Genomic DNA, 26,383 nt, shown 5'->3' on the forward strand with positions numbered 1-26,383 from the left:
CATAGAGCAGCAGACAAGGCCCTTGACTATCCAGCCCCATTCATCCCTTTCAGCTCCACCTGGTATTTGCCTATATAAACCACATTCCATATAAACCAACATTCTCCAAGTCTTTAACAAACATATTCGTAATCCCCTCAACGCTGAATATACTATTCTATTTGGGATATCTACACAGTTCTTTATCTAGTAAATTCATATTATTACTTCAAGTTTCAGGCCAAATGGCACCTTCCTTGACCACAGTTAATAATCCTGTAATAGTTAATATTTGTTGAGCACATTTGTTTACTGTCAGGTATTATAAATCCTTTACAGATTTTAATACTCATTTAATCATTCCAACAACCTATGAGGAAACGGAGGCAAAAGAGTTAGCACTTGCTGCCACTTCAGTGTATGGAATTTACGTATTTCCTTCCCCAAATTAAATTCCTGGAGGGTAGAATTGCTCTCCTCATCTTTGAAACAGCTCTGCCTGTAGAGAGCCTGGCACATAACTAAAAACAGGAGGAGTTCAATAAACATCTCTTTACAAATGGCCAGAACTGTGCCTCCAGGTTCTAATGGCAGACTTGGAAACTATTCCTGGCCATTAGCCCTCTAACATCTCCAGAGCATGCGAGGAGCAAAACAACCATGTTTAGTGTCTAGGAGAGTCCCATGTAAGCTTAAGGAATCTTACAAGGATTTACCAAACGGTTTTGCTTAAGTATATACACATCCTCACACATACTACCAAGCTTTTTGTAAAGCTAACTTAAGTTTTTACAAATTTCCATGCAACAAGCAAGCATTAGAAAAACATTTGCTGGTCAGCAATGACGACATTAAACCTTACATGTAAGAATTCTCAATAAAGGAATACGGAGCTTACTTTGATCTCTCAGAAAGTCGATTTCTGTGGCCATTTCGATAGAATTTAGTTTGGAGATTTCACCACCTTCACTTTCTTCAAGACAAAAATAAACAAAACCCCAACAGCACCACCATCACCAAAAAAGAAAAACCCCAGAACTCGCTGTTCGGGAAAACAAAACTAAAGCAACACTCCGGAGGTTGTCAAGCACTCGGGCGGTGTAATCAGCATCCTACTCACGCGGCTTCCCCGCCGCGCCGCCTTCTCCCGAGTCCCAGCCCAGCCCCTCGCTCAGGCAACAGACTTCAGATTTCAGCTCGGCTGGGGACCCGCCAAGTGAATTTTGTGCCACGGCCACCCGAATCCCAGTCGGGTAAAACCGGGACGCGGATGGCTACAGGCGTCCCGCAGGTCACTCGAGGTCGTGTCGGGCCATTTAGGAGACAGCTGAAGGAGCCGGCAAGTAGCCGGGTGGCGGCGTCCTTGGAGGAGCGTTTGGGGTGCGGGGTTGACTCCAGGACGGCGGGGAAACCCGAGGCCAGCAGCGGAAGTCCACTCGGCCCGCCCTGCGACTTTGAAACCGGTGCCCCGGACCGCTCCTTGGAGACGGTAACGCCGTCTGCGTCATCACGTGGACGTCCACGCTTACGCCATCGCGCTTCCTAGAGTCCTTACACGCCATTGGCTATTTGTCAAGGTAAGGACCGAGATCTGAGAACCTGGGTAACAGCGGGTTGAGCCACTAGCGAGCCAGTGGGGAAGCTCGCTGGCTTGTGTGTTCCTGTGTTGGAGCCCGGTGTTTGTGTGTGTGTTTTTAAAGAAAATCCCGAAGATGTAAACGTAGGTAGGGCATCTAATACATATTTTAAATGCTCCCAGGATCTCTGATACTTGGCACTTCTGGACTGGGAGAACCCGCTAGCCAAAGAGTGGGTGGAAAATAAGTAGATTTCTGCGGCTGGTGGCGGAACCCAGACTGGAAGGCTTCAGAGCCCACCACCAAGGCTGACCCTCCCGAGGATTTTTGATTATGGGCTTGAACTCCAGCAGCTAAGTACGATCTTGCCTCTTTGGGGTCTTTTAGAGGAAGGAAATAGCTGTTTAAATATTTAACTGTATCAATACGGCATGTAGTTAAAGGCACTCCAAAGATCCTGCAAACTCACCAGTTATTTCTTTAGAATAACTTTGCTTCCTCGAAAAGAAGAAAAAAAAGTTACTTTTTTTTTTCCAGAAAAAAATAGGCAAAACTTTATATTCGGGGGTAAATGACAATTTCCAGTATTAAAAATTGATTTTGTCTGGGTTTAAGCTTTATCTTAATTCTGGGGGAAATTTCAACACTAGCAGTGAAAATGTTAACTTGAAGCTAGCCACTAGTGTTAGTTCTTTTTAATAGATTGTGTGTTTTTATTGAAGTTTCACTAAACAGGTCAAGAGGTCGCTCCATTTGGCTTTCTCTTTAACAATTTGTTTTCTTGTCCTGTAGCAGACTCTTACATAAAGGAAGTAATGTTAGCAGAATGTATTAAGAAATTTTTAAAATGTGTCCAGCTGTGTCGGGTTAGGTATTTGAAGTCCTGAAGCTTTCTCCATACTCACTACTGAGAGAATGAGGTGGTCCCTTCCTCTAAAGACTGGCTGTTACATATGGAGATATATCTAAAAATCATTTTTTAAAAAGTTTAGTTTTGTGTCAGTGAAGATTGAACTTGATCTGGTTTTTGGTGGCCATGAAGTTAATACAAAAAATTTACTGGAAGGAGAGATTGAGTGGGCAAACTTCAACTCTTTTTCGAAGGTCAGTGTATGATTTTTTTCATGAACTCCTCACTGACTTCCCAAGGGGCTTGTGTTTAAGTTCTCCTACATTTAAATCTGTATATTGTCATATCGTAGTTTAATTTGGCACCAAACAGTTATAAACTTAATTCTATATTTACAGTATAAATTGATAAGTTACATTACTCTTGGTGAAAGCAAAGAGAACCTTCTGGATATAAATTATGAGTGGTCTTTCCATTGTGTAAAATAAATATCTGAAGTTGGAATTTTTATCTCTGTACTTGAACTATTTGGCTTATATGGTCAAGTTCAATACAAACTACAGTTTTGGGATTTGAAGTTTGGGGAGCTGGTTTACAAGATTCTGCTGATTTTTGTATTTCAGTGGAGTTTTTTTGAAAATATTTTTCATCCTTATTAAACAAAATTGTTAAGCTTCCACTCATCCTTTAAGTATTCCCTCTAGTGTTGCTTGCTTTTAAAGGTTCCTTCGTGTCCTCTACCCACTTTGCCAAAAAAGGTGTTTCCTTAATACTTCATGCTTCTTCCTTCAGTCAAAAATCGTATTGTTTTGTAGTTTGTCTCCAGGCTCCAACAGAGTGCCTGGTACTTCAATAAGCGTTCAGTAAATATCTGATGAAGGAATGAATTTAAAGAATTCAGTGGATGTGCTTGGAAAGTATCTATTAGTGTAACTAAATACAAGGAATGAGAAGTGGGAGAAAAATTACTTAGTATGGGTTTAACCATGCTCTAGCCCCAATTTCATGTTTTTATGTTAGATATATTTCTTCAATAAGAAAACTCTTGAAAATTGATAGCTTTTACTAATAATAATTTTTATAATAAATTGACATTGAGCATCCAGTACCATGTGGAAATCATCATGAAGAATATAAAGTTGGAAATTTAAGCCAGGGTCAAAACCATATGAAACATTCTCTGATGTAATTAAATGCCATAAAAAAGAGATTTTTAAAAAGCTCTTAATAATAACATAAATAAAAGTAATAAAAATAAATAAATAAAAATAAACATAAACATAATAATTATGTTTATTTTAGTGGCACCTGGGTGACTCAGTCAGTTGTGTCCAACTCTTGATTTCAGCTCAGGTCGTGATCTCCGAGTCCTGGGATCAAGCCCCACATGGGGCTCTGCATTCAGCATCGAGTCTGGTTGTCCCTCTCCCTCTGCTTTTCCATTTCTGCGCACATTCTCTCTCTCTCTCTCTCTCTCTCTCTCATAAATAAATAAATAAATAAAATAAATAATTACGTTTATTTTAACCAGCCAAGAGAAGCATGGCCTAGAAATGGGGAGCTGTCTGTTTTAAGCTTGTCTTTTTTATTATTATGATTCTTGTATAAAAATGATATGAAATCTACTCTCAGATTTTCATGTGCACAATTCAGCAGTCTTAACTATATGCACATTGTTGTACAGCACATCTCTAGAACTCTTTCATCTTGCCTGACTGAAACTCTATATCTCTTGAACAATAACTCCTTATTTCCCTCTCCCACCAAAAGTGATTTTTAGAAAACAAAAATAAAACAAAAATGAATACAAAAGCTATTTTCCCCCAAAGAGATTTTCAAAAGTGTGTTTTGAGCAAAATATATTTAGGCTGAGCCATGTGAAATTGTGATTTTCTGCAATTTCATATGGTATAGTGTAATACTTTACCTGGACAATATTTGAATAATGGCTACAAGCTAATGTAATATCTGCTCTTGCAGATCAGGAGAAAATTGTGATGACTTTACTTAAACAGATAGAATATGCATGGTATTCTCAGAGTAGCTGTGAAGTTCAGGTGTAGTGACTCCTTGCCGAATTAAACCCACAGATCCTATAGACATTTTGGGAACTTTCAGCAACCAAAATACACAGTGATTCTATTACTTGGAAATACTGTAGTTCTGTAAATTATTACCTTTTCCTGAGAAGTGTGGGAATTCACAGTGCTTGGATAGACAAAATCTGACTTGTATGTGCCTCCCTGGATGAGACTAATTGAAAAACAAAGGAGGAGTGCCTGAACACTGGGTCTCCTTTGAAGTTTCTTGGCTGAAAATGGCCAAATTCTTACTGCTGCTCAAGGTCCTCATCAAGGGAGTCAATATTTAGGTTTTGAAGAAAAACAAGCCCCTGTGGTGGTCACGTACTTCACGAACTCCTTGCCTCCTCACCCTTATCACACGCTGCTCCATATGTTATTATCCTGACCATTAAAGTTACACTTTCTTCCTTACTTTGCGCTTACACCTGATGTATTGCTAAGACCACAATAAAAGTGGAGACAAAATTTGGCACAAGGCCTTTCTCTGCTAGGGCTTCTCGTGCCCAGACCTCTCCTTTCTCCTGTTAAGGTGTATGGAGTAATCTTTTCATCCACTATCTGAGGGTTTGCTGGTCAAACCGGACAGAGAAGTTTAAAAGTTTATGTATGACTGTTTTATGAATTTACTTACCTTTAATCCTGTGTAGAAACAATAAGTTCACACTGTCTTGGGTGAAAGAGACACTAAATAAAGGAAAATAGGTTGATAAATGCTGAAGCTACTAGGATAAGTAAGACTGAACCAACCAGAACCATGTTGTACATCTCTGGAGCACTTAACCATATTTTATTATATCAAGGGTCAGTTAGACTATCCTGCCTTGTGTCTAGTTTTATATAGGAAAAGCACTTAAGAAACATGTAATTTTAGTGATTTGAGACAGAGAAATATTTCCTTTTTTTAAATTTATTTTTTTTAAGATTTTATTTATTAATTTGAGAGTGAGAGAGAACATGAGCCTGATGAGGGGCAGAAGGAGAGGCAGACTCTCTGCAGAGCAAGGAGCCCAATGTAGGACTCAATCCCAGGACCCTGAGATCATGACCTGGGCCAAAAGACAGACACTTAACTGACTTATTTAACCGACAGGCATCTGAGAAATATTTTCTTTAAGCAAACCTGTATATACTTTAATAATAACAGCTTATCTTTTCTGAGTATTTACTACATACATGCTAGGCACTATGATAAATATATATATACACATAGTGTACAGTGTGTATATAGGTATATATATATGTATCTCCACTTACAAAATCCTCTTTACAGTAACTTGTTGATGATGATCATAGATGGAAAGTGTCTGAATTGGAATTTGAATCTAGGCATTAAAATGTCACAATCCTTAACCGCTATGTATATGCCTCCCAGTAGTGTAATATCATTTACATTTAGGGTAATATTGTTTACGGCCAGTGTAATATAATTAATTTACAATTTTGCTTTTATCGCCAGTTAACCTTTAGTTACATTAAGTGAATTATTGCTGTATGTGTTCTATTGTAATCTTAATGATTTACAGTTCATTTTAAGATTGTTACACAGTGTTTATATTACTGAATTACCCTTTCTTCTCCATCTAGAAAACCACTCAAGTTTCAGTAGAATTAAGAGTTCAGATGTTTTCTGGTGGTCCTTTCACATTTTTCTTTATTTTTTTTTTAAGGCTCCTTTTTTTCTTCATAAGATTTTATTTATTTATTTGACAGAGATCACAAGTAGGCAGAGAGGCAGGCAGAGAGAGATGGGGAGAAGCAGGCTCTCTGCTGAGCAGAGAGCCTCATGTGGGGCTCTATTCCAGGAACCTGATATCATAACCTGAGCAGAGGCTTTAAGCCACTGAGCCAGCCAGGGTCGGGCAAAAACCTGGTAGAGTCAGCTTCAGTCCTCCAAGTCCTGGCCCCAGCCTGTATAGGCATCTGGAAGGAGCCCAAGGCTCTCCAGTCACCTCTGCAGAACGCAGCGAGCTGAGTGGAGCAAGGTAAAGAACTTCCTGGTCTGTGTTCTCTTCTTGTTACACGTTGTTTCTTCGGTCATTACTTGCACTTTCACCGAGTCTTGTTAGCTTTTTCTCTGCTAACTTATTTTTCAGCAGCTTCTTCTAATGGAACAGTTTACTCCTGCTTTCCAGCTCACTTCCTCATTTCTCCATTTTTCTTAGAAGGTAGGGGTGCAGGTGGAAGCAGAATGCAAACTGAAAAATAATTATTGTAGGAAACTAAAGAATATTTTGTGAATAGAGGAATTTGGAAATTTTACTTGTAAAACGTTGTGTTGAGAAAACATCTTTTCCATAACTTCCTAATTTTAACCTTTGTGGAATGTTTTTCGTCTCCCAGGCACTTAGTGCTCTGCAGTTCTTTCTCATTTCTCTTCCTTTACTTCCTTCTATAAGGCCTTTCCATAATACAGACAAGCATGAAAATAATTTAAAAATTGTGACTTTTTTTGATGAAAGAGTAATTTGGAGAGTAGAGGTTAAAATGTGGAAAAACACAAATTAGCAATAAACATTCTTTTAAGAAAGTCTGAACAACCAACATCAAAATTGTGTAATAGGCTGGTGATCACTTTGAATGAATATATTCCTTCAATAATATTCCCAGTATTCATTCTGACATTTCAGTAATGTTCAGCATATATAATATAGAGAAGAGGTATATTGCATACTCTGAGAGATCCAGCCATAAAGTGAACTTTACAAAAATATATTTAAAGTATTCACTTGTTTTTTAATAGTGTCTGTCATAGTATAAAATCCAGGTAGTTTTGTTTTTAGTACCAACAGTTGAAAGTAAGCCTCCCTTGCTCTGTTGTCTCAAGTAGATAATTCTCTCAAAATAGATAACCACTGCCATCACTGGTTTCTTGTATATGCTTCCTGGGATAGTGTATACTTTCACAAGCATAGATGCAAATAGTCTTCTTTTTTAATAAAATAAATTCATACTTTTTGCACCTTGCTGTTCTCACTTAATATACTTTAGATATATATAGAGCTGCTTCACTCTTTTTTAGCAGTTACATAGTAATTCATTCCATGATATAGCATAAATTCCTTACCTATCCTCTGCTGATGGGTATTTAAATTGCTTAAGATATTTTGTTATTGTAGACAATGTCGCAGTGAATATTTTTATACTTATGTCATTTTGAATATGTGCAGGTGTAATAACTCCTAGAACTAGAATTATTGAATCAAAGGATATTTGCATTTTTTTGTTTTGATAGATTTTAAGGGATTGCTCTTCCCAGAGGCTGTACCAGTTATGTCTCAACAATAATAATGTGATTGTTTCTCAGTCCTCATATCACAACATGTTCTCAAGCTTTCCAGTTGGTGAAAATAGTAATTTATTATTGTTTTAATTTATATTTCTATCATAAGTGAGGTTGAAAATTTTGCATTTATTTTCTGTGAACTGTTTTTTTCCCATTTTTCCACTGGGATATTGATCTTTTTCCTTATTGATTTCTAGGAGACCTTTAAACATTAAAGAAGTTACTTATTTGTCTGAAATACATGTTGCAGATATTTTTTCCCAAAACTATCTTTTGATTTTGTAACGGTGGGCTTTTCTTTTGGTGGGTATAAGCAGACTTCTGCTTTCAGTTTTGTTATTTTTATGCAGCCAAATGTATCACTCTTTTCTTTTATGTCTTGTGGGTTTGGGATTATATTTTAAAAGACTTTTCTACTATAAGATCACCTTTAAAAATTCATTTTTTAAAAAATTTGGTTTTTATTTGTAAATCTTTGACTCATTTAAAATTTAGTTTGGTATATAGATCCAACCTTATTAAATTGGACTACAAAATGAACCGATTGATAATAGACCTAGCTGGTTTAGCTACATGAGACTTGGTTGGTTAGCTACATGAGAATCATCTCTAACTCTTGGTGGGCTTATACTTAATTTCCCTAGCACCTGGTATGGTACTCAAAAGAAGTGAGTAGTCAATAAACTTTTGATAAACTAAACTGAAAGGAAGTTTCTAGATATATCACCTTAGTTATTTATAGTTGTTTTGGTTGAAAGAGAGTGATACCACAAACACAGCTGATTTTTTAGAATCATGAAATTTTGGATCCAGAGACTAAGATTTGTCACTTGACAAATAAGTAATGAGTTCCTATTACTTACAGGCATTCTAGTTGGGAATGAGGAGACAATAAACAAATATGTCATGTGGTATAATGCTGTGAATCAAAACAGAGCAATGTATAGGCAGTAGGGAATGACAGGAAGTAGAGCAGGGGGTGCACACTAACACAGGTCACAAAGGACATTGACGGTAGAATTGTCTTTACTTCATATGAGCACATGTGCAGACAAAAAAATTGAGAGGTCATGAGAATTAAGCTTCAGGAGACAGTTCTCAGTATCCCTGGGAAGTTGAAAGGAGAATCAGTTGTTTCTGTCTCGGTCCATGTTATCTTTAGATTACATTGTAAACTAGTGGGCAGGACTATACTTTTTAAGTTATATTTGTTATAAATAGTATGCACACTTGGATTAACATAATTGTTCTTTAGGCAAATTAACACATTTGCCATTCTAATAGGAAACTAAAGCCATTTTATGCAGTTAAAGCCAAAATTACATTCTACCCTTGGGCATGTCAGCCATGGCACTCCTCCATGCTGATGGAAGTCTGGTCAAAATTTTTTACAGTAATTTTAAACACTGCTCAAAAAAATCAGGGAAAAGGGCCAGTAGAAAATCTTAAGGTATCACTACCTTATACTCTCAACAAGAGTAGCTATGCTTTTTATTTAATTTCTTCTTAACTTTCAGGTAAGATTACATTTTGAATTAATTTGAAGCTATAAAATACACCTCACTCTGAACACATGTGTGCATGGAATTGACAGGCCATTTTTAGGATCTAATCACTGGATATGCTTTAATTCCATGTGGACGTAGAGATGATTGCCTCGAAGAGCCAGAAGTTGGAAATTCCCTAGTGGAAACCCTACTGATTAAGATAGGGATCCTTTTAATGTGTACAGTATTTTTGTTGATATGGTGGTTCTGTGGAGAATGAGTGAATCTGTCAAAACTTCCTAATTGCTAAATTATATTTTGCCAGGATTGTCAAGCTCCAAGTTAGGAGAATAGCGTTTTCTCTCAGCATATTGGTATAAGAATCAGATTTAATCAGCTTTTCTAACAGCTTGATTTATTCTTATTTCTTCTTGTGTGCTTCAAGATGATACTTACTAGTACCAAAATTTGGGATAGAAGTTTACCCATTTATGTATGAAGAATGTACCTTGATATTTCAACTAAAGAAGATCAGTTTATTATGGAGGTTTTTATTCCATATAAATCAGTACTAAATTCTACAAAAATCAGAATCAATTTATACAATCCTATCACTCATTGAGCTTACTTTAATAATAAAGAATATAAATTACTAAATATATCCTCTTCTCAAATACTATTAGTTGCAAATGGGTTGTAATACCAGAATTATTTTAAAATTTTTGAGGTTATCAATTAAAATTTGTTAACATGTAGTAAAAATTAGGAAGAGCTATATACTTTAGAAAAAGGTTTTCAAAGATCTTGGATTCCTGTGTGCGACAGAGCTTATATATTTGGATCTCCCAATGATTGGTACCTAGTAGTATCTATTCATTGAAATAAATTTATCCAAAACTTAACTTATTTGCAGTAAAAATAACATATGAGGCAAGGAAATGCATTCAAAGACTTCAGATAAGGGAAATTTAAGTCTGAAAATAACATTGTTACTAATCAAGATTATCTTCTGAACAAGACATAAGGACCTTGTATGATTTGGGGACTCTACCACTCTTAAAAGGAGGTTTGCATCTCCTTGAAGATTCCTGAAATGTCTTCAGCTGGGAAAACATGACTACATTGATTCAGTTTCATGATTTGCCAACCTTGTGACCTTGGACAAATCTGTTTCTTCATTTGTAATGAGGATAAAAACAGTTCCTCTGCAAGTTTGTTGTGAAATTAAGTGAGATAATGTTTATAAAATTCCTGATACATAGTGTTTCATAAAAAATGTAATTTTATTACTAGAATGCTATGGATGTCTAGTTAATCCTTAGAAAAAAATTAAAAATGCAAATACTGCTTGTATCAAATGTATTTAGTCTATTTCAAAGTTTAAATGATAAATTCCATTCCCATTTCTTAACTGGGAGATAAAGGATTAACCAAACGTGGTCATTTAACATGTGAAATTTCAACAATTGAAGTAGCTAAGAAAATCTGTACCCTGAGACCAAGGAAGACAATATTAAACTCTATTAACTTTGAAATGGTTGGAGTACCTCCTGCCCTGCAACTCCCACCCTAAAAAGAAAGGGTTTTAGCCAAAGAAACAAGTGTTAGCAGAAGTGCTTCTGATGACTTATAGAGTTATTTTTTTAATCAGATTGAATTTTATTAGAAAGATCTTGATTCCCAAGGGATCCAATAATTCAGACACCTGCACATTTTAGAATAAAAGACAAATGATGACATAGAAACTCATAATGTTTATAGTTATTAAGTGTATGGACAGTGTCATTGGTGGACTTAATTATAGTTTTTTTGTTGAAAGATTGTGAACTGAGAAACAAACTGAGGGTTTTGGAGGGGAAAAGAGTGGGCGGTTGGGTGAGCCTGGTGGTGGGTATTAAGGAGGGCACATATTACATGGAACACTGGGTGTGATGCATAAATAGTGAATCTTGGAACATTGAAAAAATAAAATAAATGATTTTGATATACTCTTTACAAGGTACCTTGAGCTGGATCTAGACTTAGTTCTAAAGCTTTTAGATCCAAAAACCTATTTTACAACAGAACTCCTGTCCATGGTTTGCCATAACACAAATGGCCTTTTGACTCTCAGAACTATGTTCTTGTCACTCTGCTGCCTTCCTGCCTGCTATTTGGCATTGAAATTTTCATTTCCAATTAAGGAAACATTTGTAAATCATTAAAGAGTTTGTTTGTTTTCCTTTAGAGTCTTCAGATGGATTTTAAAATTCAGTACACTTGGGATGGTTTTCCCGTGACGCATGAGCCAGTGTTTGTCAGGCTGAATCCAGGTGATGGAGGAGTGATGATGGAAGTTAGTGCTCCATTTTTCAATGATCCTCCAGCCCCACTTGGAGAACCAGGAAAACCTTACAATGAACTGTGGAATTATGAAGGTAAGTGGAAGTACTGTATTTTACTGCAAACATAAATCTCTTTATAATAACCTCTCCTAGAACTATTATTTTATCTTGCTGTAAGGAAGTGCGTGCTCTTATGAGCAACTGACGTGCAGTTTCTTCCATTCTCTACCAATCTCTCATTCTTTTTCACCATCACTTATGTGACTTAAGCTATGTAACTAGAACAGTGAAAAATGGCAATTACAAATCCAGATTTTTAAATTGCTGCCATATTTCTTTCATTTACTTCTGACACCTATTTTAAGGAGAGTTCAGCATTTCTGTTTTGTCTTTAAGTATCTTCGAATTGCTACTTTAACCTATAAACCTTCTCTGTGGAAGTTTGGGGATGTTTTACTTATTATAGAAATATTGTCAGCCTTAATATGAAATGTAGTTTTTATTTTATACTGGCAGTTAATCTCACATGTCAAATGAAAGCTAAAGGGCTTGCCATAAAATTACACTGTGCCAGATTTGCTCTATGATCCCCTTCTAATGTATCGTAATTAAGCTACCAAACTTATCTTTCTGAAATACTCTTTATGATTCCACTCCTCAGATCGCAAACCATAACTATCTCTGAGATAAAATTCAAACCCTTCCTTTAAGCTTTCAGAATACTCATAAATTGGGCTATCCTATTCAATCAAAAGCTCTTTTTTAATATAACAATGTGTTACATTAGTTTCAGTTTTACAACATAGTGATTTGACAAGTCTTTACATTGTGCTATGCTCACCACAAGTGTAGTTACCATCAGTCTCCATAGCACTGTTACAGTACCACTGACTATATTCCCTATGCTGTGACTTTGATCCCTGTGACTTATTCATTCCATGACTGGAAGACTGTATCTCCCACTCTCCTTCACCCATGTTGCCCATCCCCCTTCCCTCTGTACCCCTAACTCTCCCCACCCCCTGGCAGCCCTCAGTTTTTCTGTATTTATGGGTCTATTTCTACCTTTTGTTTACTCATTTGTTTTGTTTTCTAGATTCAATATGTAAGCGGAATCATATGTCAACCAAAAACTTGACTTCTGAAAGGCTAATGGTCTTATTATCCATGCATATTCTCAACCGTGTACCTTTTCTCATTCTATTCCCCATCCCCTGTCTCTTATGCACTTAGTTCAAGGTCTAATATAGGTTTCATTTCTTTAAAGAAACCTTTGATGGTTCCTGTAGTCCATACTAACATCTGTATAGCATGTATTTGTCAGTGTTAATTTTTATCATATGTAAAACATGTTATGTTTTACTGATACAGAACTTGTATATACCAGCTACCTGCTGGTGTAGACACTAATGTGACTTATCTACTAGAGGTATCACAGACACCAAACTCAAGAAGTCCTAAACTCAACTCATCCAGTTCTTTCATAAACCTGCTTCTTTCCCTAGTTGTCCAAACACTATAATACATCAGTTTACTACATAGAGAAATATGAGAGCTTTCCAAGATACCCTTTTCTCTCACTCTCCATATTTGAATTTATTTATGAGTCTTACCAGCTTCGCCTCCTTAATGTTTCTCTGATTTAGTTAGTACCTCTTCTTCATTCACACTCTCCATATCATAGGTTAGGCCTTTGTGATCTTTTACTTGGGCTAGTCAAAGCACCCTTTATAGTCTTTTTACCCTTAGATCCATCCTTCACTTAGAAGCCAGAGTGATTGATCTAAAATGAAAATTCACTCATAATTCAGGTCCTTGCAAACCTTCTCAGGCTCCCTGTCCTCTCAGGATAGTTTCACCCTTCTTATTATGATCTTTATATAAGATTTTTGATGACCTAGCCCCTTACTCTCCTTTGCAGCATTACTTCTCTATGCATTGAAATGTTTGCCTAGGAAGATCGAACTGCTTTAGTTCTTTAAGGAATGATATTTCCTAATCATGTACATTTGATTGTACTTCTCTCTCACCCTGGAATGCCCTTTCCATCATTCTTCTTCCCCCAATTCCAACTCATCTTTCCAGGTGGAGCTTAGATAGCACCCTCTCCAGGAATCCTTCCCTAAACCACTTTTTTGAGCTAAGTGTCTGTTTTTTTTGTGTGTGTGCGTGTAGCAGCAATCCATACCTCCTTCCCTCTTGGTATTTTTATTAAGAGTATCCACTTGGTGGGCACCTGGGTGGCTCAGTGGTTTAAATGTCTGCTTTTGGGTCTGGTCATGATCCCAGGGTCCTGGAATTGAGTCCTGCATTGGGCTCCCTGCTCTGCGGGGAGTCTGCTTCTCCCTCTCCCCCTGCCCCACTCCTGCTTTCTCTTGCTATCTCTCTCTCTCAAATAAATAAATAAAATCTTAAAAAAAAAAAGGAGTATCCACTTTCACATCTGATTAGATTGTAAGCTAATTAAGGTTCTTCCAGAATTTGATGCAGTGTTTAATACAGAGAAGATGCAAAAATGATTTTAAGATGATTATGCAAAATAGTAATTAGAAGATGAAACAGGGCTGAGAGAGAGAGAGGTAAAGAGAAAGAAAGAAAAAAGAGAGAGAGAGAGAGAGAGAGAGTGTGTGTGTGTGTGGTGTGTGTATAGGGAAAGAGAAAGATTTATTTTAAGGAATTGGCTTATGCAGTTTTGGAGGCTGGCAAGTACAAAATCCACAGCTAGAGCAGTAGACTTGAGACCTAAGGAGGAGCTGATACTGCAGTTTGAGTCTTATGGTCTCTGGCAGAATTCCTTCATGGTCAGGGGAGGTCTTTGTTTTTTCTGTTAAGGCTTGGATGATTAATTGGATGAAACTGATTGATTGGATGAGAGTCAGCCACATTATGGAGGGTAATCTGCTTCACTAAAAGTCTACTGATTTAAATGTTAAATCTCATCCAAAAAATACCTTCATAGAAACATCTAGAATAGTGTTTGGCCAGACATGTGGGTACCATGGTAAAGTTGACACATAAAATTAAGCATCACGGAAGCATCCTAACTTATGTAGGTAAAAGGCTTAGTTTAGGGACAAGACTCTGAACTGTTGATGGAACTGTATCTATATCTTAGACATTTTATTATAAAAATAACACATGGAAAACTGGAAACAACCTAAATATCATAAAGGATTATGTGAGTAAATTATAACATCCTATAGAAGAATACTATGCAGTAATTTAAAAGCATTAGGTTTCTATATGCTGGGAAGTTTTTTTTTTTGTGAAAAAGGAAAGTTGTAGGCAAGTATGATTCCATATTTATTTTTTAAATTCCATGCAGGTTAAATAGGTTATAGAAGGGCAGAAAAAGTTGACAGGTGTTAGAGGAAAGTGTGAAGAAAAGAACTTTGACTTTTTATTTCATGTGTGTTTGTATTGTTTTAATCATTTATAAGAAATATATATTACTTTCATAATTAAATAATCTTTAAAATATGACATGTTCAGAAAACTCCAGGAAGTTGTAAAGATAAGAAAAATCACCTACCTGTATTCCCTCCATCAGAGATAACCAGTCATTTCTTGTGTGTGTATGCATACTTTGAGACATCTAGACACGGTCACACATGCACATCCTTATTCCATGTACATTTGGTTATTTTTCTGTAGCCTGCTTATCAAATATCATGGATGTCTTCCCATATCAAAAAAAATTTGATTGTAATGACTGCATTATATTCTATTGCATGCAATATATGAATTCCACAATTTATTTAACAGCTCTTCTGTATAATAGTTTTATTTATATCATAGGAAATAACCATGTAGATCATTCCCTATTTTTGAGCAATACTTAGATGAATAGCATTATACTTACTTTTCCCAGTTCTCTGATTATTTCTTAAGATTAAATCCTAGAAGAAGATAACTGGTTCAAAGTCTGTGTAATAACATTCGTTTCTTTTTTTTTTTTTTTAAAGATTTTATTTATTTTTTTGTCAGAGAGAGAGAGAGAGAGAGCACAGGCAGACAGAGTGGCAGAGGGAGAAGCAGGCTCCCTGCGGAGCAAGGAGCCCGATGTGGGACTCGATCCCAGGACGCTGGGATCATGACCTGAGCCGAAGGCAGCTGCTTAACCAACTGAGCCACCCAGGCGTCCCATAACATTCGTTTCTTTAAGAACCTCACCCAACACTAGGCTTTATTAATATTTTAAATCTTAGGACAATCTGATATGGGAAAAATTGATGACTTATTTTCTATGTATTTCTTCTTCCAGGCAATGTGTATTTATTTGCTTTTCCCCTTTTCTTATGAGATAGAATTATAGTTAAAAATAATGAGTTAATTCATTTTATAATCTAAAAAAATAATTTATTACTGAAGTAAAATTAAATTTCTTGGTATGTCTTCTCTCTGTTTTCAAAAGTTGTGGAAGCATTTTTCTTGAATGACATAACTGAACAGTATTTAGAAGTTGAACTTTGTCCGTAAGTATAAAATTTTTTCTAACTCACAGCTACATAATTTGAATATAGTTAATTTCTAGTTATAAATTATATGGTTCATAATAAAAGCTCAACCAAAAGGAAGAATGCTAATCTGAATTATATATACTTCTTTATTCTCAAGTAAAACATATTTTGTGAATGTTTGAAAATATTACATTGATATTGTTTTCAATTCACTAATGTGGTTGGTTTTCTAATAAATTGAAAGTCTTTGTAAAATGAAAAATCATTATAAATAACAGAAACTGTCTCTCATTACTTATTATGAAATTTGCATAATTATGAATTACCTATTCAGAAATAAAGGGAGATATAAATACAATGAATTGAACTAGTTTCTTTTAGGGAATTTTTTAAATAACCAGATTAAACTTAAATTTTATGTGTTGCATAATTATATAATTATGTATTCTTTCCTTTATTCATCATTAATTTATTGAGTGTATACTACATCACTTGTCTTCAGTGCCAGGGATAAAAATTAAATGACACATAGTTGTTTTTAGACTTATTAAAAATATTAATCTTGGACTCTTTTGTTCAAATTTAACCAGTCATTTGGGAACCCTGTTTATTTTGTTTACTTTACTCTTTTCCCTGCATATGTGAAAAAGTAAATTTATGCCTACCTGTTATCTACATAACAAATTCTAAGTTAGTAAAATATTTAGTAATGAAATATTTCTTTGTATTGCCACTTTTCATTTTAAATGACCTTTAAATACCTCTCAGTATCTAATATCCGGTAGCCTCTGTCCCTTTGTAGGGTAGGCAGAGTCCCAAACAGTTGTTTTAAATATTTTAGATATCATTTTTCTTTTCCCTTAGTTTGATTTCTTGCTAATTCTAATGTGGAAAGCTTAGCTGTTCACAATTATATTTTTGAGAATAATCATATATCTTTGTCACCTTTTAACTAACATGCCAGAATCTTTTATTGAAAAATATGACTTAACTGTCTTGTGAGGTAAGAAAACTTCAACTGCTGTGTGATTATTTTCATCAAACAGGTGAAAAAGCTAAAGCAAATAGGTTTATTACTTGTCTAGAAAGCAGTTAAGAACTTGGATGTGTTAGAATTCTACTTTTATCCTTAGTTTTAATTTCATTAGATGATAATAGTTTATTTTTACAAGGTGAAAATGGATGAATAGGATAATTAGATTCTTTTTTGTTTTAAAATTATGTGATAAACATGTATAAATTAATAATTAAAAATATATTTTTAAGTTACATTATTAATAAGTTTAAAAATCTGTAATGTGGTTTCATATATTACAGGACAGTTATTAATCAATTATTATGGTTTTGCTTCTGACAATGAACTCCTGTGACAGTTAATTAACCTCTGGAAAAGCAACATGAAGAATATTGTTGTTTTGATTTGCAAGGACTTTTATCCCTCCTAGGATATTCTTAAAGTTGCATAATAATAATAATAAAAACAAGCAGAGAACTTTTAAATGAAAAATAATACTTGTCTTCTGTTAGAATAGTTTACTGAAGGGAAGTCCTCCCTGAAAAGATCACAACAGAGCATCTGAGTAGAAATGTTCAGTCTTTTCCACTGACAGTAAATTTGCTTCATATAATTACTTAAAATCCTTTGATTTTAACTGACCTGATTAAACCCAATTATGCTCTCTTAATAGAATTCCACATGAGGTTATATTTTGTTTATCTTGAAAATGTGTCATCAGTGTCATCAGTGTCTGAAACTAATGGTAAAAAGCAGGAAAATACAAGAGGCAGGCAGGTTGAGGACGGTTGTGCAAGAGAATAGATACAAATTAAAATCTTCAGCTTGTTGACTTGTGTTTGACAATCTATGTTTTTATTTTCTATCTTCCTAATGAACTTCAAGATAGTTGTTTGTTTGGTTTTTTTTCACAGAAGTAACCTTTAGTGAAGTTATTGGATTCAGACTTTGAAATTGGTGCCAGCTTTCTCTAGGGTACTTTAGTTTTCGAAATGGGCTTTATTATGAGTAACAGATACTATGGTACCCCCGACCTCTTTTTCATACTTTGTACCATCTAACCAGTTGAAGTATTTTTTTATATAAATTTTTATTTACAGAATATAAAAAGCAGTCTGGACATGTGTAGCTTTATGCATTTCACTTCAGTTGTCTGAAAAATGATAAACTCAAAGATGATACTTCTCAGTAACTGAGCACACTGGTACTCCCTATAATTATCCAGTATTCATATTGCATCTTTTAATTATTTGGAAACTGAGTTATATGTACATATTGCAGATATGAAGGAAAGTAAAGAAGGTAACATTTGTTTCTTTCAAACACTCATGACAAATTTTAATTTTGACAGTCATGGACAACATTTGGTGCTCTTACTCTCTGGAAGAAGAAATGTCTGGAAAGTAAGTAAATAAAAATATTAGAAAAAATCCTTAAATGTAATCTTTAAGATACATATGTTATATGTAAAAGATATATAAGATATATATCTTAAATAGAATGTTTAAAGTATAAATCTGAGTTTACCTTATGTGTTTCACATGTTTCTATAGCAAGAACTTGCTCTGTCATACAAAGTGTCTAGAGGAGAGACAAAATGGGAAGGCAGAGCTTATCTTCCTTGGAGTTATTTTCCACCAAATGTGACAAAATTCAATTCATTTGCAATTCATGGATCAACAGATAAAAGAAACTACGAAGCTCTTTACCCAATACCTCAATGTGAACTGCAACAAGGACAAAAACCTGATTTGTAAGTAGAAATTAAGTGAAGATAGGTTCCAACTCTGAGTTTTTTGTAAACTAATTATGGGTAGAACAGTAGTAACATTTTTCACTCCAAGAAAACTTATGTGTTCAAATACCTAATAGAGTCATGTGTTCCCTGATGGTCCTCAGTAAATACTTGACAGACTGACTTTGAACAGACATAGTTTCTCTTACTGCTGTCAGAAGAGCACTTATATTTCCATAGTGGTATGAGAAAAGTCTTACTTAGTGAGTATTGTAACAGCAAGTATCAAAATATTGTTGCAAACTCATTTATGATTCCTTTCAGAGCTAAATGGCCAGAGACATCTGTGTTCTGGTATGAGTAAAGGGTTAGTAAAGCCTATCTTGCTGTTTGAGAATGTGACCTTCAGTTAACTTTCTAGCTCATTTCCTCTGGTAACCTCATAAAGATAAAAATGTCAACTGTATTTCTAGGCAATTTTGCCTTTCATAATAATGACCCTTAATTGGTAAATTGGTTCTGATCTGAGAGGAATTATGAATAAACTCTGAATACCTGATAGGGGCAGCATGTCTTTGGGATTTCTCTTTAGAAGTCTTGTTTCCCATGGGGATGCTAGAAACTATAATAATGGAGTTGTTATCACAAGAGATACTGGCTCCTGTGGCACAGCAGACATGTAAGCTAAGGTATCTCCTACGCTTCCTCAGTTTGAGTCTTAGCTCTTTGCACCCGAAGCTGTCACTTAAGGAGAATGTAGCTCCTGGCCAGCTTTCTAAGTGCTTCATGGACTGCTGTAAACACAGTAAAGGCAAATGCTGTCCTGGGGAAAGCTGAGATTCTTGCTCTGTATCTCTCTGGGTGTGCTTGGTGGCCAGTCTGGTGAGTTTGCCTGTTCACAAGAGCCTAACAGAGATAATCCTGGTGAGCTTTGCCCCATGGTAGACTGACTTTCCTGTCTTTTTACCTTTAGAAAGTGCTATACTGTCCTTCTCCCTGTTAGCTTTCTCCTTCCTGTCATGCTCTTACTTCACTCACTTTGCCTTTATCTTTTCTAGTCTATTCCTTTATTCTGCCTGACACACATTTCCCTTTGCTTTTATCCCCAGTACTAACCCTTTTTCTTATCCTTCCCTTTTGCTTTTCTCTTCTTGCTACCTCTTATCCATCTCTGTTGTTTCCCTAACCTCTTTTATTGTTTTAATTTTTTAAAAATTGAAGTAAAGTTGATACACAATGTTATATTAGTTTCAGGTGTACAAAATAATGATTCAACAAATCTATATACTACGCTATGTTCACAACTATAACTGCCATCAGTCTCTGTACAATGAATGCTGTTTTAATACCATTGAGTATATTCCCTAGGCTGTACTTTTTTTTTTAAGTAATGAAAAATAATTTATTTTATCCTTTATAACAGAACTATTCAGGATAGTTATTTAATAGCAAGAAACATTTACCAATGAGAGGAAGTAGAAAATTCTCTTTATATTGATCTGTGATTCCTTCCTGATAGGCAGGTGCCCAAAACTTGAATGGTTATTGCCTCAGTAGATAGTGGATACCCAAATACTGAAGATATTTAGTAGACAATGGATTCCCAACTATTCTAGATATTCTTTTTCTCTCTCTCCTTTTAGAGAACATGCACATGAACTGGGAGGAAGGGTAGAGGGAGAGGGAGAGAGAGGATCTTAAAGCAGGCTCCATGCTCAGTGTGGAAGCTGATGTGGGGCTGGGTCTCATAACCCTGAGATCATGACCTGAACTGAAATTAAGAATCAGAGGCCCAACCAACTGAGCCACCCAGAAGCCCCTGGAGATATTCTCTAACATTGGAATTAAAGGATGTTTCATCTGAGGTTTAAGTATTAATATAGAATCATACAACATACACCTAGGCTGTACTTTTTATCCCTGTGATTTATTCATTTCATAACTGGAGGTTTCTTTAACTTCTTAATTCTGGATTGATAGTGTGACTCTAAAGCAGGTTCATTCTGGTTCAGCCTGGTCAGGGGAGCAGAATGGGAAAGGAATCCAGATGCAACTCACTCAGGGCCCTCAAAACAAGATGCCTTGTTTCTCTGGTTCTTCACCAGCTAATGCCTTCCTGTATTCAGGCTTCTCATTTATAAGTTATTGGAGACTTACCCTAGATGAAAGTATGAGTATACCATTGTTCAAGGTAGAGTCAGGGCAGAATGATCTCCTGCACAGCTGAGACCCACTGTAACATTTAGTTAAGCCTTTGTCTCCTCATTAAGCCACAATACTTAAATGGTTTTCCTAGAAAGAAAATAAGTAGGATTAAATCCTTTTTACATTCACCTCTCTTGCTTTGGCAAAGTAGTCTATCCTCTAAGTTACAGAGCTGAAACCTTAAAATGATTATCTATATGGCATATAAAGTATATCAAAATTTGAATGTAAAAACATCTCTAAGACTATAATATTTGTTTAAGGCTAGATAGAATGAGTCAGGTTTTGAGGGTTGATTTTTAATTCTTCCCTCAGCTGTGAGGGAGCTTTTCTAGAATTAAGAGGAGAGTGTTTTGAAATGTGGGTGAATTTCAGAGCTGAATGTTTGATAGCAAGAGTGAGAAAGTTTTACACATAGAATTCCTCTTACCTTTGGTATTTTTAAAATATAATGTTCTGTCACAAATGTGACAAATAAATAGCCCTTCAGGACAACTATTTTACAAATGCATAATTCATTTCAGTTCCCACCTTCTTTTTCTTTGTGTTTAGCCATCGTCTGGAATACTTCAAGCCTTTCAGTTTTAATACACTGCTTGGAGAAGAATGGAAACAACCAGAATCAGAGCTGTGGTTAATAGAGAAACCTGATGTATAGGAGTATAGTAGATGACCATACCAATCATTTCTTCTCTGTATCTTTTAAGGTAAACCAACAATATGTATAATCTTTTTAATCACAATACCACCAGTACACTTCAAGAACAACTATTTTCATAGAGATCAGTGAAAATAGAGTATCTTTGTAGCAAGTTGTATATGAACTAACAAGAAAATAGAAAGTTTGTAGATGACTTTATCTAGAAAGTGAAAATGTTTCTCAGAGTCATTCAGTCTAGGAGCCATCATGTTCTATTTGCTTTGTATTTCCATCACCCCAGATATCCCTGACTCTATCAACCAACACTATTATTTCTCTTCTACCTCCCTAAGCCTCAGCCAGCCTGACACTGGAACATCTTATTTGTGCATTTTTTTTTAAGTTCCATGTAATGTACAGTAATTCTTTACTTGGAATCTTCTGTGCATTCTTGAAGTAGATTGAAAACAATGACCTATTTCAGATAAGCAGGACATCCACATCTGTAAAGGCATCATTAAGATACATATGTATGTAACCAGCTGTTTTTCATGTCTTGAGACTATTTTTAGTCTGTAGAAGGAAATGGAATGAAGTAGTCTTAAATTTGGGCAGCAGGTTCTACTTTCATTTACAAACAGATGACATTTTCTTAATGCTGTTAAACCAGATGCCAAAATATCTTCACTTTATTTTATAAACATTAAACACTCCTGGTCTAGAATTTTTCAAATTTTGTGTTGTGATATAGTTCAGTGTTTAAAGCCATCTAGTATATCACCTATGAATTTCTCCACCAAACCTGGTCCTTCACTAGCATTCTTATCTCAGAGATTAGCAGTCTTTCAGGAGAACTTTTTTTTAAAGAACTTTTATTACTTGTACAGAATACCTAGTTGTCTACCCAACAATATAATTTATCCTCTTGTTTTTTACTAACAGAACTTGAATTTTTAGGGTCACTGCACAAAAACATTTTTCCAGATTCCTTTGCAGATAGAAATGATATGATAAAACAGTTCAGGTTAATGAGATGTGAGTATGCAGTGTTAGGTGGAACTTCAAGAAAAGATGTTTTAAAGATGAAAGATTCAGCTGCCATACATGTTTTACCTTTTGTCCTTTGCCCTCTCCTTTTTCCTGCATTGCCTAATTCAAACCTGAGGTAACACACTAGCTATATTGTATCAATGAGGAGACAGTCCAGGTTCTCCTTAGCAGTAAGGCAAAGGGCCTGTGTTCTAAACAGTGCAATAGAGTAATGTATCATATCTGGACTGCCTACCTATAGATTTCTTTACATAGGAGAAAATAAGCTGCCTAATTTGCTATTCCAAATTGATCTATAGGTTCAATACAATCCCAGTTAAAAATCACAGAAGGCTTTTTGGGGAGTATAAATTAACAAACTGACTCCAATTTTATATGGAAAGGCAAGTGACCTCAAAATAGCCAAAACAATTTTGAAAAAGAATAAAGTTGGAGGACTTATACAATCTGACTTCCAAACTTACTACTAAGCTTAATTAATAAAGACAGTGTAACCTTGGCATAGATTTAGACAAATACATCAATGTAACAGAATGGAGAAACCAGAAAGAGAACAATATGCAGTTCTTTTGATTTTTGACAAAGGTGCCAATGTATTTAAAAAGGAAAAGGATAATCTTTTCAACAAATGGTATTGAATAACTGTAAAAATCATGAAAACAAAAACAAAACCTTGACCCCTACTTAACAGCCTACAGAAAAATTAATGTAACTGATGAGATGAAAAAGTTCTAGGAGAAAATCTTTATAATCAGGGTAGAAAAACATTTTTTTTTTTTCAAATAGAACATGAAAGGCACTAACAAAGAGAAAAAGATTAGACTTCATCAAAATCAAAACTTTCTGGACAAGATGGCAGGGAACTAGGAGGAGGCACCGTTTCAACCTGTACCCTAAAGTGAGCTGATTACCTACCAAAGAACTCTGATCACCCATGAAATCAGCTTGAGATTAGAATTAAACATGTCTGGATCTCTACGGGGCAGAAGATGCCAGTGGGCAGGTAAAGCGGAGTGGGAACGTCAGACTGATATCGGAAGATAAACGAAAGGGGGAGGGAGCCACCAGAAGCGACCCACTGGAAAGTAATACCCCGATACGAGAGTGCCCTGCAACTGGGGACCAGCATTAACTTGGAGTCTGGTTGAAAGCACTCAAAAAGAGCAAAGGATCGTGGGGGGAAATTGTGGGAATCGGGGTGGTTAGGGACAGGGTCTTAAGTCCCCAGACCGAGGACAGCCACCCCTGGTGCTGAGCCAGAGAGTTTTTGGCAAAGAAACCAGGTCTTGGTTCCTGAGCCATGAGCGTGCCTGAGAGCCCCTGGGTGGTAGCTCCCGTGTGGGGCTGGGAGCCTCACCAGCCAGCAGAACCACAGCCTTTTTGCACTCTCCACACGTGCGCCACACTGTGCTATCAGAGTCTGAGTCGCACCCCTGAGAGAGGTGCATGCAGGCACCAGCCTGGCACTCTTGGACCCAGAAAGTCTGAGCACTCCCAGCCTGGGCCAGTGGGAAAATCTCAGTGTGCTATCACTGCATGGGACCTCTCTGGCAGTCCAGAGCTGCCCAGACAGCCGCTGCTGTTGTGGTTTTGGGTACAAGCAGGAGTTCCTGCGTCCCCTGGGACCACGACTGAGAACGTGCTCTGCCAGTGGCCAAGGGGGAATTTATGTGCTCTGGAGCACCCAGAGGGGAACAGACTGAGGCTTCTCTCTGAGAGGGAGGTCTGGGTGCAGTTTGCTTTCCCCTAAATCTCCAAAAACCATCAAAAGCTGTCAAGGCGAGAGAAAACAAATGAACAAACAAAAAAACCTCCAGAGAACAAAAGCCTGAAAAACCGGTTCCCTCCGAGCCCACTCCCTTCAGGGGGGCGGGAGGACTTAACTCAGGGAACACTGCCTAAAAACCCATATGGCAGGCCCCTCCCCCAGAAAGCCAACGGGGGGGGGGGAGAGAATGACCACCACTATTTCATAGATACAACTTTTGTTTTTAATTCTTTCCCACTATTCTGGTTCATTTTTTTTATAGATAATTTTTTAACCTATTTACCAAAACAGTGAGATGTCCAGTACATCAAATTCCATAATAACCTTTTAACCTGAACTTTTTGATACATATACCCATGTTTTTCTTTTGCTTTTTTATTTTTTTATTTTTTTAAATTTTAGTTTAGTTTAGTTTATTCTTTATTTTTATTTTTATTTTTTAATATTCATATAGAATTAAACTTCAAGGTAATCCCCTTTCCCCAATCAATGCTACCCCTATAGGTAAACCAATTTTTAATCCCCCTTTATCTTAGGAAATTTGAGTCCTTTAACAAAGATATCAAGATACATCCAGGAAGAATCAAAATAACCTTCCTCGCCCACACTGAGAATTTATAACCACTCTCCCATCTTTTTCTTCCGCCAGTGTTTCTGTGTATTTGTGTTTGTCCTGGTAGTATATAAAATCTTATACTTGGGCTTCTTTTTGACGAGGTTCTTTTTTTGTTTTGCTTTTGTGTATATATATTTTTTTCTGTTGTCATCTACTTTTATCAGTGTTTTTGTTTGTATACTTTATAAATCTTACCTTGGGGCCCATTTGGGCTGGGCCTTCTCTTTTATCTTTCTCTTTTTTCCTGTCTCTCTCTTTCTCTCTCTCTTTTTTTCCTCTTCTCTCTTTTTTCTTTCGTTTGGCTGGGGACTCTTGATTGCTCAGAAGCGTTCCAGGGTGCACCTTGACTGAACCACAGTTGATACATTCAGCTACATCCATTCAGCCATCTCTCACCAAAATGACTAGGGGGAGGAATGCCCAACAGAAGAAAAATTCAGACGCTGGGCCTTCTGCAACAGAGCTAATGGCTATTGACATAGACAATATGTTGGAAAGGGAATTCAGGCTAAAAATTATCCAGGCAATAGCTAAGTTGGAGAAAGCCATTGATGACAAAATGGAATTGATTAGGGCAGAACTGAAAGCCACCAGGGATTATGTTCACAATGTTCTCAATGAGTTCCAATCTAATCTAAATTCTCTAAAAGCTAGGGTAACTGAGACGAAGGTAGAATTCATGATCTGGAGGACAAACAGATAGAAAGGATCAGGAGGAAGCCTGGAACAAATAGCTTAGAAGCCATGAAAACAGAATTAGGGAAATAAATGATGCCATGAAACGTTCCAACGTCAGATTATTGGAATCCCTGGAGGGGAGGAGAAAGAAAGAAGTCTAGAAGATACAGGGGAACAGATTCTCCATGAAAATTTCCCAGTCTCACAAATGGAACCAGCGTTCATGTACTAGAGGCAGAACGATCTCCCCCTAAGATTATAGAATCTCAAAAGTCCTCAAGACACCTGATAGTAAGAATGAGGAATCATAATTGTAGACAGGCTCTCTTGAAAGCAGCTAGGAAGAGAAGCTCCTTACATACAGAGGAAAGCCCATCAGAATAACATCAGACCTGTCCACAGAAACCTGGCAAGCCAGAAAGGGCTGGCAAGATATATTCAGGGCACTAAATGAGAAGAACATGCAGCCAAGAATACTTTATCCAGCAAGACTGACATTCAAAATGGATGGAGAGATAAAGAGTTTCCAAGACTGGCAAGGCTTAAAAGAGTATGCGACCACCAAGCCAACACTGCAGGGAATATTAAGGGGGGTTTTACAAAAGAGGAAAAATCCTAAGAATATCATTGAA

At 36.2% G+C, this 26,383-nt stretch overlaps 2 protein-coding genes across 6 annotated transcripts in view; one reads left to right on the forward strand and one right to left on the reverse strand.

Annotated features, from left to right (window-relative positions):
* SCLT1 (sodium channel and clathrin linker 1) overlaps positions 1-1,523 on the reverse strand; it is a 178,001-nt gene extending 176,478 nt beyond the window's left edge. For both annotated transcript variants that reach the window (XM_080796975.1, XM_080796976.1), the window contains exon 1: positions 878-1,523. In XM_080796975.1, the coding sequence (XP_080653101.1) occupies positions 878-911 (34 nt within the window). In that variant the 5' untranslated portion in view covers positions 912-1,523. The remainder of the gene's footprint in view (positions 1-877) is intronic.
* Positions 1,524-1,538: 15 nt separating this feature from the next.
* Positions 1,539-23,499, forward strand: LOC308338718 (UPF0462 protein C4orf33). 4 transcript variants are annotated; one of them, XM_080796980.1, is made up of 7 exons: positions 1,585-1,703; positions 11,488-11,677; positions 15,999-16,059; positions 18,411-18,462; positions 18,613-18,812; positions 21,552-21,706; positions 23,450-23,499. In XM_080796980.1, exons 2-6 carry the CDS (start codon positions 11,497-11,499, stop codon positions 21,655-21,657), a joined length of 600 nt encoding a protein of 199 aa, XP_080653106.1. In that variant the 5' UTR covers positions 1,585-1,703; positions 11,488-11,496; the 3' UTR covers positions 21,658-21,706; positions 23,450-23,499. The 4 variants fall into 4 exon arrangements, with proteins under 4 accessions (XP_080653105.1, XP_080653103.1, XP_080653106.1 ...); XM_080796979.1 differs by lacking the exons at positions 1,585-1,703; positions 23,450-23,499 and adding an exon at positions 1,539-1,556 and having other exon boundaries at positions 21,552-23,345; XM_080796977.1 differs by lacking the exon at positions 23,450-23,499 and having other exon boundaries at positions 1,582-1,913; positions 21,552-23,345.
* Positions 23,500-26,383: the final 2,884 nt, after the last annotated feature.

The sequence above is a fragment of the Martes martes genome (assembly GCF_963455335.1).
Source record: "Martes martes genome assembly, chromosome: 2".
NCBI classification, from domain to species: domain Eukaryota; kingdom Metazoa; phylum Chordata; class Mammalia; order Carnivora; family Mustelidae; genus Martes; species Martes martes.